Source organism: Salminus brasiliensis, chromosome 9 (assembly GCF_030463535.1).
Source record: "Salminus brasiliensis chromosome 9, fSalBra1.hap2, whole genome shotgun sequence".
Taxonomy (NCBI): Eukaryota; Metazoa; Chordata; class Actinopteri; order Characiformes; family Bryconidae; genus Salminus; species Salminus brasiliensis.
Window position 1 is genome coordinate 4,368,312 of NC_132886.1, and position 15,058 is coordinate 4,383,369.

At 41.6% G+C, this 15,058-nt stretch overlaps 1 protein-coding gene across 1 annotated transcript; it reads right to left on the reverse strand.

Moving 5' to 3' along the window:
- Positions 1–1,174: 1,174 nt before the first annotated feature.
- On the reverse strand, positions 1,175–13,462 carry nom1 (nucleolar protein with MIF4G domain 1). Its single transcript, XM_072688695.1, has 12 exons — positions 12,396–13,462; positions 10,776–10,888; positions 10,420–10,557; positions 9,647–9,704; positions 7,050–7,376; positions 6,856–6,966; positions 5,613–5,783; positions 5,150–5,271; positions 4,197–4,329; positions 3,847–3,978; positions 3,053–3,162; positions 1,175–2,407 (listed from the first exon to the last, which is right to left on the reverse strand). The coding sequence occupies exons 1-12, from the start codon at positions 13,350–13,352 to the stop codon at positions 2,230–2,232; spliced, it is 2,550 nt and encodes an 849-aa protein (XP_072544796.1). The 5' UTR covers positions 13,353–13,462; the 3' UTR covers positions 1,175–2,229.
- Between the last annotated feature and the right edge of the window lie 1,596 nt (positions 13,463–15,058).

Genomic DNA, 15,058 nt, shown 5'->3' on the forward strand with positions numbered 1-15,058 from the left:
AATGTATGGCGCACGTTAGCATCCTCTGTCTAACTGAGTCAGCGGCAGATTATAATCCTACGGTCAGATGGAACCAGGCCACAGGCGAGGCCTGATATTTAGAGGAGGCCTCTTCTCACATTCCGATTTGATAAACAAAAACCACTAATGACAAGATGTGAACGAGAAGGCAAGGAACACAGGGGGGCGGGGGAGTGGGGTTCGGGATAGGTCGGGGTCAGCAACAATACACATATCATTTATACCAGTATGAAGAAGCTGATGAACGCAGCTTGTCTAGTCCCTGTAGAGAAGTACCGCCAATAGAATAGGACTTTAAACATCATGAACCTATTGACTTCTGTCCTAATGCCAGGTGTGGGCTAAAGGGGGGACTAAAGCCCCCCAGCATTGAGCTGTGGAGAAGTGGAAGAACTGTGTTCTCTAGAATGATGGATGGTGGTGCTCTGTTTAATATTTCAGGGATAAGTTGACAAGGTGAGGTGGTGATTACCCAACATCCTGACCTCACTAACTCTTTTGACTCTCGTCCCTGAATGCAATCAAATCCTCACAGCAATGCTACCAGACTAAACATCTGAGGTTTAAATAAGACTCCAGACTCCTCCAGAATAATCCTCTCCAACCATGTTCTGATCATCTGCAGCTGCTGTTTTGCACCCGAGTCTAATTCGACACATTTAAAGTAACATTATGGATGAGCATTGCTGTGAGGATTTGATTGCATTTAGTGACAAAAGCATTAGTGAGGTCAGTCCCCAACTCCCCAACTCATCCCTACAACTACTGACTGTAGCACCATCCATCATCCAGAGAATACAGTTCTTCCACTGCTCCACAGCTCAATGCTGGGGGGCTATATACCCCTCTATAGCACACACCTGGCATTAGGGCAGCATGACCTGGTCAGCAGCTGATTTCTAACTGCTCGGAGATCTGTTTAAACCCCTTTTCCAGACTCCTCTGCACCTCCACCCTTCTTTCTGAAGGCTTCAGAGAACTCTTTGGATCTGGCCATGATGGTGATCTTCATCACTCACATCATTCATCAATCAACAGCAAAGCAATGCACCATTCAAAGCTATTAAACAGACATTGAGAGTGAAAGAGTTGATCTGGTCAATTTCATTAAACATGTATTCAATGTTTTATTAAAAACGTGATCAGCTAAAGAACTCATTTACTGTCAGTTTTGGCAAAAATGTTCTGAACCAAATCTTCCAATTGTTTTATTTATTTTATTAACAAGCAAACCTTTGAGATTTATCCACCGCCTCATTACCAATAATGTTCCAGTCATTTTACAAAGATGCTTACCGGAAGGACAACTGAACATCTACTACAATACGCAGATCTTCTCTTGTTACATACCAGCCCCTCTGCAAACGGTCAAAATCAGTGTTGTTTAATGGGTGAAGGTGAGCCATCAGAGCTGCTCTTTTAGATGAGCAGTCCGACTCAGTGGAGAGTAAGTCAAGCTGCAAGTTATACTGTTCATATGGGAGAAACTGTGCGTCTGACCTGCAGCTAGACTCTGTATAACTGCCTGATAAAAGCTAGCGAGGAGAACCCCTTGCTAACACAGCTGAACAGTTCATGATTATTGATGAATAACAAAAAGCTTATCAATGTGTGTAAGTCACATGTGCTTTACCGTCTGTAATGAGTAGTGACGTACTGTGGGCATCCATTTACACTGTTAAACACTGTGAGACACTAACAAACAGATACAGCATCAGTAAATAAACTGATTTACAGTCTTTGCACACATTTTTTTTAACAATAATTTAGAAAATTATTGTTTGTGATAGTTATTTTGTTCTCTGCAGCAAGTCCTAGGGATGTAAAAGTCCAGAAAATAACCTGATGCTTTAAAAAAAAAAATTGCTTTTTTTTTAACTCACAAACTTTAATAGAAAGTTTAAAGAGCTGCGATTTCTTTTAGAGAACCATTATCTGCAGCAAAATGCCTATACCAGCCTGAGTTAGAAACAAGGCTAACAAGAAGAGTGCCACAGGCCGAGGCCCGGGAAGCTCTTCAAACAGGTCCATTTGCTTTTGTGGTTCAGAATTTGTCCTTTATCACTATATAACAAAGAGATGAATTATTGAGCAAAATATGGGTCCCAGAGAACAGAAAAAAAAAAAAACGCCCTCTGACTGAAATATCAGTAATAGAGCGCCATCTGCTGGACAATGTGTGGTGCCGCACATTGTACACCTGGAGTTCTACAGTTTGAGTTTGGCGTCCCGGGCCTCCATGGCCTTGGTGGCGATCTCGGCCCTCTCGGCAAGCAGCGTGGTCTGCTCATCTGACCCCTGCGCCTGGGTGCCCCGGAGCAGGAAGTGTCTGATGAAGAGCTTAAGGCCTTCCCGTAACATTTCCAGCTTTGGAATCCCTGAAATCCTGATTACACAGTAAACACAAAGAGAGGAACTCCTTTAGATTCTGTTTCTCAGCCAGTAGCAGTCAGGCCACACCAGGATTTGCACAACAGTCAGAATGCAATACCAACACTCTCATATGTAGAGGTGGGCGATACAGTAAAATGATTATATTACAATTCTTAAAATAGCAATATTATCTAAATATGGTTTGACATGCAGAAACAAAATGCATCAGTAGCAGCAGATTTATAAATACTGCCATTTGAATAACAGCCCAAATTTAGTATGGTGATTTTTATTGAAAAGTTAACAGGACTAATGAAATTTGTTTTATTAAATGTGCAGCTGGTCAGTGTTGCTTAGGCACTGATGATATCCATGACGTGCTCCAGAAAGCATACTGAGTAACAGATCATTTAAAATGCGCCATGTTAAATAAAATGGATGTTTAAAGTCATATTGGCCATCCCTGTCGATCTTAGTATTAGCAGGAGAGGTGGATTTACTGGAATTTCTGACCTGGCAATATCCAAAACTGTCCACATTGCAGCGTTTTTCCTAATAGCAGTTTAAATCAATGGTTCAGCAAAACGTGCACATGCATTTTTCTCTTATCTGAACAAATATCAACCTTACAATGTATATATTTCTATATAGCCCTCACCTGCCAAATATCTCCACCAGGTCCTCTGGCTGGGTCTGTTGTAAGAGTTTAGAGATGATCTGTCTCAGAAATTTCACTTTCGGCTTATCAAGCTCTCCAAACTCTATAGCCTACAAGAGGTATACGGGTTGAGAGAGACAGAGAAACAGACAAAGAGAGAGAAAGAGAATTGTTAAATGATGAGGTCCTGCCTAAATGAACTCTGAATTAATCCTCTGTCTCAATCAATGAGGCAGATAACTGTAACAGATAGTAAAAAAAACAAATATGAGAGATAGAAACTAGTGGTGGTTATTTTTTTGGCCAGAATTAGTATTAGTGAATAAAGTAGTAATCAAATAGTATCAACATAAAAAAAGCCCTGAAATATCACTTCAAACGTAATGAATAAGGAAGACGAATTAATTTTTTAATGATTTCTCAACTTTAAGGTTATAATATTAATAAAAAGATAAGATAAGATAAACCTTTATTAGTCCCACAGTGGGGAAATTCTCAATGTCACAGCAGAAAAGGGATAGCAATACACTCAGTTACAAAAACATAGATAAATTACCAATATATACACAATATAAATAATAGAAGTATAAAAAGCAATAACAATATTATTTACAGATTATTTACAGGTAGTTGCAAATTGACTCTTAATTGCACATGTGTGTGTGTGTGTGTGTGTGGGGGGGGGGGGGGGGGGTATTGCACATTGTAGAGTGATACAATTATGTAAAACTGAATTATGGCCATTAAGCCTGACTCCCGAACACAAGGAGGACATCCGAGCAATAAAGGCCTACCTTCAGGATGGAGAGGGAGAGTGATTTCTTAAGCAAGAGGTGGGTCACCATCTGGACGAGGTTACTGAAGGAGCTGCCGGAGAGGGACGCCAGATCTTTAAACTTATCCCACAGACAGAACTGGAACGTCATCTAAACCAGTAAATGAGGAATGTAAATCAACAAATTGCCTTCAGTCATGATCCTAATGATGAAATCGTGGGTCACTGCACTGATTATGTGATTATTGGGTTATACGGAGCAAAATTCACATAAAATCATTAACAGCCAACTAACTGGCTGCTCCAATTCTCACGATTGTGGAAGGCCTAAAAGAGAACGGCCATAATCCGAGGTTGTTTCTCCGTTACCTGGAAGCGGCGGTCGTGTGAACAGAACTTCTCTGCTAAAACAGCATAAAAGCCGTTGAAGCTCTTCTCCTGCAGACAGCAGACCAGCAGAACATGGACAATATCCCGTTCCTGCTGACCTTTCAGCCCCAGCCTGAGGAGGAGGGTGAGAAACACTGGGTTTATGACTGCAATCAGGTCATATAGATACTGTGTGCTTTTACAGGGACAAAAACTCAAGAGACAAGGGACCTGAGAGCGCCTGGGCTGGTGCGCTACCCTCTACTCGAGGCTGTTTAACTGCAGGGGTAGTAGAAAGCTGTGCGTCCTTGAGTAGAGGCTACACTTTTAATAAAGATTATCTTGTATTGTATTTGTGGTTGAGAATATGTATATTTGCTATTATATAATACTATTATTACTGCCACCATTAACCATCATTATTATATTATGATATTATGATGATATCAGCACACTTGAGCAGTAGAACAGTCTTATGTGATGGTTTGGTAATTTTTATCAATAATTTATAAATAGTTCTGACCAGAGGAGGACGGGTCAGGTCCCCCTTGAGTCATGGTTCCCCCCAAGGTTTCTTCCTCCACCTCTGAGTGCAATAGATTCAGTGATCATGTGACAACGTGACTTAAATATCCAAAACTAATCTTGCTCAACCTGGATGCGAGAGTTTTATCACAGAGGAGATAAATTTAGCAGACGTCCTCCAAGAAACTAAACCAATCCAAATAGCGTTTTAACTTCACTCTGTATTTAGGTCTGTTTTGGCTGTTACGCTGCTTCCTGAAAATTTGACATCAAAACTTAAGCAAACTCTTAGCACCCCCTAGTGGGCTAGCATGATATTTTTTCATTCTCATGTGGACTAAGATTTTCAGAAAAAACACAGGAGCCTAAAAGGGGAGAAAAAAAGGTTTTAAAAATATCTGGATAGGTGTGAACAGGGCCTGACAAACCTCAGGAGCTTCTCGAAGGCGTCCAGATAGTCCTCACTGGTCATGATCACGCAGAAGATGTTCCTCCTGATGTCCGTGTTCATCCGCTGCTTACGGGCCAGATCCAGCACTTTGGCACTGAACTGAGAGAGAAGTGGTCAAATTACAAGCAGTCAAACATAGATCACTGTAGTCTCACAATTAGAGCATGCTTATAGTCTCTTATTCCCCCAAACACTGATTCTCTATGGTAGATTTGGGGAATCAGACACAGGCATGTAATGCTGCCAGCAATTCAAACTGTCATTTTAAGAAAATATGTTAATTAACCAGAAAATCGTTATCATTAAAATCTTACATTTTTTAAATTATGAGACTGTTCTACTATTTTACTACTATTAAAAAACAGCATACAAACATTTTTTCCCCACAGATTAATGCTTTTTGTTTTTAGCATACCCATTGTCATCAAACCGTTCCCTACCTGTTCCCCTTTAGCGGGCTGTGATGTCGGTTTCTTGTCATGGTCATCAATCATGGGCGCCCCACTCCAGGATGAGCCCACGATCCACCAACGGCCGACCCGCTCTGCTTCCAGAAGATTCTCTAGGGAAACTCTGAGCTTCACATCAGTCCCACTCGCACGGTGGTGGACCTGCAGAGAACAACAGTCATAACACACGGTTGCGGTCAGAGAGAGACGATCGGGCAAGATAAACAGGGTCTAAACAGATACACAGAAGCCAGTCAAAAAGGAAGACCGCAACGCCCTGTAGTCAGAACGGAGATTTAGGGACCTTTCATTGTAACACCACTACCTGCCACTGAGCTACCACACCATATAAGAGACTGGGATTCGATTCCCGGTCTGGGTTGACTGTGCTTCACTACACCAATAAGAGTCCTTGGGCAAGACTCCTAACACTAGGTTGGCCCACAAACGTAACCCTGTAAGTTGCTCTGGATAAGAGTGTCAGCTAAATGCCATAAATGCAAATGTCTCAGTATGGGAGTTTGTTTAGGGTGGAAAATGGTTTTACAAGCCTACTTACCACCCTGTTATACTTGTTATTTGATCTCAAAATTTAATGAAGGACAGAAAAAAAATAATTACGAGAGTCGTTTTGTTTTGGCTGGTTTGCGGCACTATGCCGGCCCACAGCACCATAGCTTAGCCTAGCCTAGCACTGCAACAAGAACTTTCACAGTAAGTTTACAGTAATTTCACAGTCCTACAGACAACTATAAGCATTATGGTTCTTTATCTTTTTTTTGCACCCATTGCTGACACCGATGTGCAAATGCACACACACAGCTTGTCTAGTCAAGCAGCAGATAAACAAGAACCTAGTGACACCATGCCACCTAATGCCAGGTTAGTGGAAGAACTGTGTTCTTTGGAATGATGGATGGAGGAGCTCTATTTAGTACTTTTAGGATGAGTTGGGGAGTTGGGGATAATGAGGTAGGGTGGTAATAATCATACAACAATGAATTTGAATGCAATCAAATCCTCACAGCCATTCTTCTCCAAAATCTAGTAGAAAGCCTTCTCAGTAGACGGTTACTCCAACAAAAGCAGGATCAACTCTTTCTTAACACCCTTGATTTCAGAAGAGCAACGAATGAGCAGGTGTCCCAATACTTATGTCCATATTGTGCACATGAAACAACTTGACCCTTTGATCCCAAACTAAGTTGAAGAGACAGGTCTGAGAAAGCTTTACCAGAGTGCGATGCAGCTTCCTGAGCCTCTCCACAGGTTCAGGATCATAACCTGGAATCTTCCGCATGTCGTTGTTCTTCAGCGCCAACATGGTCTCCAACATGAACCGCACCTGAGACAGATATTCAGCTCTCCATGAAAACTGGTAGCAAAACAATAATTAAAAAAACCACTGAATTTTGACATCATGCCTACTCTGGTCTGGTCACTGAAGCGCTGCCCCTCAGCATTAGCCTTGCGTTGGGCCTCTGTGATCAGCTCCTTCAGGGCGAGAGGGTCGTCCTTCCTCAGAGCGAAACCCACGTTCCTCAGCAGCAGCAGTGCCAGCTCCACGTCCCGCGCTGAGAAAGAGGCCACCAGACGCTTCAGCACGTCGAACAGCAGAAGTGAGTGAACCACGTGGAAGTTGTACAGGTGGGCGATGATGGAGACCAGGTTGTCACTCTCTTTACCCGTGTCAGAATTCTGGCGGTAGGTTTCATCAAAGCGTCGGACAACCGTCTCCAGGAAATGAGCACCAACCTTAGAGAGAGAGAAAAAGAGAGAGGGAAGCTAATTGCTTTTTTCCACTGCATGGTACTTACTACACCACACCACACAGCCCTTTTGCTGTTCCATTGGCGATTTGGTACCTGGAACCGGGCACACTGTTATAAGTAGAAGATCCTTGGTTTAAAACTGTGCTTTGAGGAATCTTCCACGAATCTTTTCTTCCAAAAACCTTTTCTTGAAGGTTCCTCCAGTTTCAAATGGCAGAACCTCCAAAAGTTCCTTGAGGATGTTATACTTGTGTATTATAGTACCAGTGTATTATAGTACCTGCTCAGTCGTGGTTCCATGCGTGCTGAGTAGGGACTGAAACATGACATGTAAGCTTTGCAGAGCTCCAATTGGCCAGAGAGAATAAGTTCATGTATATATAGTGCATGTAGTGTGTTTAGTGTAAGTTAATGTGTGTGTATATATTGTATGAAGTTAGTGTGTGTATAGTGTACATTAATGTAAGTATAGTGTATATAGTGTATGTAAGAGTGTGTACAGTGTAAGTTAATGTATGTGCAGTGTGTGTATATATTGTATGTGTATAGGTTAGTGTGTAGAGTGTGTATAGTGTAAGTTAATGTAAGTACAGTGTGTGTATATATTGTATGTGTATAAGTTAGTTTGTATAGTGTAAGCTAATGTAAATATAGTGTATGTAAGTTTGTGTACAGTGTGTGTTTAGTGCAATTTAATGTGGGTATAGTGTATGTAAGTGTGTGTATAGTCCAAGTTAGTGTGTATAGTGTGTGTGTATATATATATTGTATGTGTAAGTTAATGTGTGTAGAGTGTGTATAGTGCAATTTAATGTGGGTATAGTGTATGTAAGTGTGTGTATAGTCCAAGTTAGTGTGTATAGTGTGTGTATATATATATATATATTGTATGTGTAAGTTAATGTGTGTAGAGTGTGTATAGTGTAATTTAATGTGGGTATAGTGTATGTAAGTGTGTGTATAGTTCAAGTTAGTGTGTATAGTGTGTGTGTATATATATTGTATGTGTAAGTTAATGTGTCGAATGTGTATAGTGCAAGTTAAAGTATAGTGTATGTATGTGTGTATAGTGTATGTAAGAGTGTGTACAGTGTAAGTTAATGTATGTGCAGTGTGTGTATATATTATATATGTATAAGTTAGTGTGTAGAGTGTGTAGTGTAAGTTAATGTAAGTATAGTGTGTGTATATATTGTATAAGTTAGTGTGTAGAGTGTGTAGTGTAAGTTAATGTAAGTATAGTGTGTGTATATATTGTATAAGTTAGTGTGTAGAGTGTGTAGTGTAAGTTAATGTAAGTGTAGTGTGTGTATATATTGTATAAGTTAGTGTGTAGAGTGTGTAGTGTAAGTTAATGTAAGTGTAGTGTGTGTATATATTGTATGTGTATAAGTTAGCGTGTATAGTGCAAGTTCATGTAAATATAGTGTATGTAAGTGTGTGTACAGTGTAAGTTAGTGTGTACAGTGTGTGTAAATATTGTATGTGTAAGTTCATGTGTGTACAGTGTAGAGCTGGACAATAAGATGATATTTTATCTTATTGTGATAAATGTTGCTTCTCTAATCATATGGAGGAGACTGGTAGTGCTTAATAAACACTGATCAGCTGCAGGTTTCATTACTAACAGTGTAATTAAACTATGTTAATTAGATGAAGAGCAGCAGATGTTGAGTAGAAATCACTGTATTCAGTACAGAGAGGATCTGAATAGTACTAAGAATCTGTTACTTCTAATGTTTATTGTCTGTGATTACATGCATCATATCATATAAAAATGGCTTTAAATATTACTTTAGTATTTTAACCATATGGCCCAGCCCTGGTATAGTGTATGTATGCTGTATTTATTTTCTATTTGTGTTTTACTGTGAGGGAAGTTTTTAAAGATATCAATTACTGTAACGAACAAGCATGTTTTCTTTGCGGTTTGCAACTAACAATTAATAATAATAATAATAATAATAATTAATAATAATCATAATTCTTCAGCTGGAAAAGGCCACACAGTTTAGCCGATTGTTGATGTCGGCCTTTGTCATCACTAAAACCTTTCAGCTGCTGAAACTACTGTCAGATGAATATTTAGGCTAAAACTGTTCTTCAAACCAAGGAAGACACTTTGATGAACATGAAATCGAGAGCTGAAGTTCAATACACCTGAAGCTCCAGCATCCAGAGATATTTTTACTAGAAAAGTAAGCAGAATTATCCGATTACGGGCGATCAACTACACTGTGAGAAATGACGTACCTCCAGGCCAACTGTGTGGTGCAGAACACTCAGCAACAGCACGTGCTCCATCAGCAGCCTGACGAAGACAAATCAGCATCAACATCCGTAAGTAACCACACTTACGAGACACCGCAATGCCACCAACAGCGAACAGAACAAAGTTCGACAACCTGGATTCTGCGGAGCTATCCACCGCATTTTGCCACGCCCACTTTCAGGAGTTTCAGCTCATTTCTTATGAGACTGTTTACTGTCATAACGTACTCAAAGGGAATGCAGTGTGAGGGATCTTTCCATCACAACACTAAAAGACTGGAGTGTTGTGGGGCACCATATCCAAATGTTCATGGGTCTGCTCTAACCATTCTGCGGAGGGGAAAAGCTCTGGTGAAGCTCTGGAATCATCAGATGTTTGTGAGACTATCAGGAAAGGCATTAGCCTAAGATCCTCACAAACACTCAGAGCCTTCAGAGCTTCACCAGAGCTTAATAACTGAGCAATTTCTCTGGGTAAGGATGTTCTGGTGTTGGTTTCCCCTCCACTAAATGGTAAGAGCAGACGTATGGATGGTGGTTTTTAATATGTATGGATTTAGTGGTTTTTCACAGACTCAGATCCTCTTCATTGGAAGGTGGTGGATATATGTTCTATGGAGCTCCTCAGCACTCAAGTTCAAGCGAAATTCCCCTGATCTTGCAGTTACTGTGGCTCCCTCTACCTGAGCGTATTACACTCCTCACTGTGTGTTTATCACCACTGTGGACTGCAATTGGTCTGATATAACCGTCACCTGTCAGGCATCAGAGTAGGCGTCACGCAAGCAGCCAGCAGAAGTTCAGTCAGCGTGTCGTTCATGTCCTTCCTGCTGCAGCTCATGTACATCTCCTCCACCTGTCCACTGATGGACGCCATGTTGGGCTCGCTCAGCCTGCCAATCACAAAGCACACACTCAGAGTCGTCATGTGTGTAGTCATGTGTTTTCTTCAGCTGACTGAAGATAAATGAGGATTTCTGAACAACAAAAGCTGGACAGTAGAGGAGCCGTGCTTCTGTAGGCGTATCAGTATGAGGTCAGTTCTGCACAGATAGACTCCCCCCCGATAGAGTTAGCATCACATCATGACCACCTTACGAAGCCTCCGCACCTGTTTGTTAGACCTTTCAGACTCCGCTTCAGCCTCTCCAGCTCGGCTTTACGCTTGCTGTCTGCTGCTTCACGGAGCTGAGGTGGGATGTATTTGCCCACCGTAGATGTGTTCTAGACGAAGGAGAAAACAGCAACAGTTAACAGTGTGGACCAAGGCCAGGAACACGGTGAAGGACCTCAGCCATCCCAACAATTTGTGGGTCAGAGAAAGACCCGAGAACGGCAGTTTGTAGATACTGTCCTGCAAAGAGCTACAGCATTACTGTTTAATTTACTAGAAACTCCCAGAACAGTACGCAGAGCTCGAGACTCCTAGTCTTAGCATATCTACTCCATCTGTGGCTGTTATTGGTATACAGAGATGATGCATGGTCCATTCTTTCGGCAGTCAGGTACAAACCTAATAATAATAATAATAATAATAACAATAAAAACAATAATAATAATAATAATAATAATAATATATTAACACTTGGCTTTCCTACTCATTTATGTTTACAGATTGTCTGACCATTACTTAACCAAATATGACCAAATCAAGTTATGCTCCCCAGGTCATGCTGGCCCACAAGCTTGATCTTGCTGGTCATGCTGGTCAACCAACATGGTCAAGCTTGGTCATACTGGTAGTCTTGCACTGGTAGACCAGACTCCCAGGATGGTAAGCTAGCTGGTAAACCCGCTCTTGACCAGGAGAATGTATGTTGCATTTGATTTGGTCAGATTTGGTTAAGTAATGATGATTTGGTCAATTAGTTAATAATGACCTATGTTAACTTGGAGGGTTCAACTTTTATTTTTTTGCAAATGTATTGTAAGTCATTGACTTTTTTGATTATTGATATAGATTTTTATGGGGGGGAGGGTACATTTATTTGCTAATTTATTTTAAGCCATGTTGTGCTTAGTTGGTTTGTCTGCTAGAATGTAAATTCATACTTTTAAACTAGTTTTTTCTTTAAAAAAAAAAAAAAACCATCTTTGACAAAAATACATTTAGGTCATTTCATTTATATAATAGTTGGGAAAACAGTGAATAAAAACCTGTAAAAATGTTCTTTGGTATTCGGCCAAAACTTTTATTTTGTTCAGTTTTGGACAAAACAATTTAATTTCAGTGCAACTCTACTAAAATTATGCCCAAACATCTGCAAAACCTGTGGGGAATGTCTTACTTCAAAGCTTACGCTTGTAGAAATAGGCTTAATGACTTGCTGCTGTTTTTCCTCCTTGTTGGATGTTAGACGATCACCACCCCACTTTATCATCAACTCCCCATTCCCCCAGGTCATGCTGGTACACAAGCTTGATCTTGCTGGTCAACCAACATGGTCAAGCTTGGTCATACTGGTAGTCTTGCTTGGTATGATTGATCACACTGGTAGACCAGACTCCCAGGATGGTAAGCTAGCTGGTAAAGCCACTCTTGACCAGGAGAGTGTATGTTGCATTTGATTTTGACACTGGTTGACCAGAATGTCCAGCATGACCAGTCTAACTGGGTCAGATTGGTCATGCTTGTAGACCAGCTAAACCAACAAACCCATGCTGGTCAAAAGCGAAGATGATCAGCCAGATTTGAGCAGCATTAGATCCATATTTGTTTAGAAACACTCACCGGCTGACCGCTGTTAGTCGACTCTTCAGACTCCTCCTCCTCCTCCTCCTCCTCCTTCTCTCCATCACATTTCATGCTCTCATTTTCTGGAACACCTTCTTCTTCTTCTTCTACCTCCTCCTCCTGTTCTTCTTCCATCTCCTGTTCCTCCTCCTCCACCTCATCATCATCATCATCATCATCCCCTTTCTCTTCAGACACATCATCCAACTCTCCCTCCTCTCCACCGCAGCCCTCTTCCTCACCATCATCTTCCCTCGCATCTTCCTCGCTGTCACTAAGCTCCTTCAGACTCTCCAACCTACTTTTCATCTTCCCTGCATCCATGTCCTCCTCCCCATCCTCCAGCAGCGCCCCAAACCCCCCAGGCTCCAGGATCCCCAGGATGTAATCGAGTCCATCATCAACAAACGACTGAGGAAGACTTTGCTTGTTCTTCCTCTTGTTGAGCCTGAGACGCTTCTCCAGCTTCTTGATCTCCTTGTCCTCAGCCTCATTGGCCTCCAGCAGGGCTCTTCTCCTCGCCATGTCCAGCTTGGCTTTCTTGCTCTCTTGAGACACTGCATCATCAAATCGCACCTTCCTTTTGGGCTTCCCTCCTTCAGATGGTTTCTCAGTATGTGCTTTGGTTTGAACTCTGGCCTTTCCACCAGCTCCATCACCACTGCCAGCCAGCTGTTTCCTTGGCTTTCCCTTAGAGAGCTCAGACTCTGGTCCAGCACCCTCAGGCGCTCCACCCTCAGAGTTCCTGTGGTTCCTCAGCTTGGCCTTCTTGGCTTTTCTCTTCTCTCTGCGCAGATCTTTACGACTTTTCCTCTTCATCAAGCTGCCCATCTGCTCGAACCGCTCCGTGTCGTCCTCCCCCCCTTTGCTTTTCACATAGTTGTTGACAGAAACCATGAACTTCTGGAGCTTTTCTTTCTGCTGGTCTCCTCTGAAGCGCCCTCTGGGCTTCATGGTTGCTGTAGGATCTCTGTTAGTCTAAGGAAAACTCTTTAAGGAGGAAGGAAGCTCACTGTTGTGGTCCACACACTCCGCTCACATGGTGCATGAGGGTCGCCATAAGCCTGAGCTGTCGCTTCTTCTGGAGTTGCTGAGGGCTGAGCCACAAGCCCGCCCCCTGCTGGCTAGGAGGAGTAACACACATGATCATACGAATAGCTGAATGAGGCTGAATTTAGAGGGGCACAGCTGTCAACATCTGCTTACCTAATAATACTACTTACTACTTTAATAAAACAATTAATAATAATTAATATAAGTAACAATATAACAAGTAATATTACTGTCATACATGCATATGACAGTAATATGCAGAAGGCAGAGGTGGCTCAGCAGTTAGAGCATCAGGTTATCGATAACAGGGTTGTGGGTTCGATTCCCGGGCTCGGCAAACTGCCACTGTTGGGCTCTTGAGCAAGGCCCTTTACCCTCTCTGCTCCCCGGGTGCTGGAGTTGGCTGCCCACCGCTGTATGTATGTATGTATGTATGTATGTATTCACTGCCCCTAGTTCACGAGTGTGTGTTCACTACCACAGATGGGTTAAATGCTGAGGACACATTTCACTGTACAGTGACAAATATGTGTAACTGAATTGAGCTTCTATTTTTCCCTGAACCTAACTCATACATAACATTTGCACTACAATTATTTGCACAGCTGTACAGATGTTTGAAATTTTCTGTAAATGTTTCCATCAGATTGTATCATTATATCATCTGTACCTAATAGTTTGAATTATAGTAATAGATTTCTACATATGGATATACAGTACCTGTACAATTTATATTTTTCCTGCTTGTGCCTATACCTTGTTACCACAGCAGCCCATACAGACAGGTTTGTGGTTGCCCAGACACACAAATCTAATCTGACAACTTGTAAATAAAAGTGCAGTCATCTCAACAGGTCTGATTTACAACATATCCAATCAAAAGTGAAAAAGAGATGCGAATGTGATGAACTTTTGAACTGCGAAAGAACCTTTACATCTACGTCTTCACTCACACACATATCCCCTTTACAAAAATGTTTTCCCTACACTGGCAAAAGTAGGTTCTTCAATTTGAAACTGTGGAGGAACCTCAGGTGCTTTGAGGAACCTTCAAGGAACCTTTTCCTCCATGGTTTCAAATTAAAGAACCTCCAAAAGTTCCTCAAGGATCTTATACTTTTACCAGTGTAGGACATAGCTTAAAGAAACCTTTGAAGCACCTTTATTTTTAAGAATGTAGCTTTATCTCATTATGGTTCCAACAGCTCAATTGCTCTAAACTCTTCTCACGATCTTTGCAGAAATGCTTTTCTTTCATATGAATGTGCTGTTCATAAAATCCCCTCCCATGTGAATGCACTGGTGTTTTTGGAGATTGGCCAGACTATTTAAACTCTTCTCACACTCTGAGCAGTAGTACGGTTTCTATCCAGTGTGAACACGCTGGTGGGTTTGGAGAACACTCAGCTGGCTAAAACTGATCCCACATTCTGAGCAGAAATACGGTTTCTCTATTGTGTGAATGCGGTGGTGTTGTTTGAGAACAGACTGTTGATTGACTGTTGACTGTTGACTGACGTCTTCACCGTGTTCGTTTGGGGAGAACTGCAGCTTCACCTAGACGCCATATTGTCACATCAAAAATCTAGAGAATTTCAACATTCCGA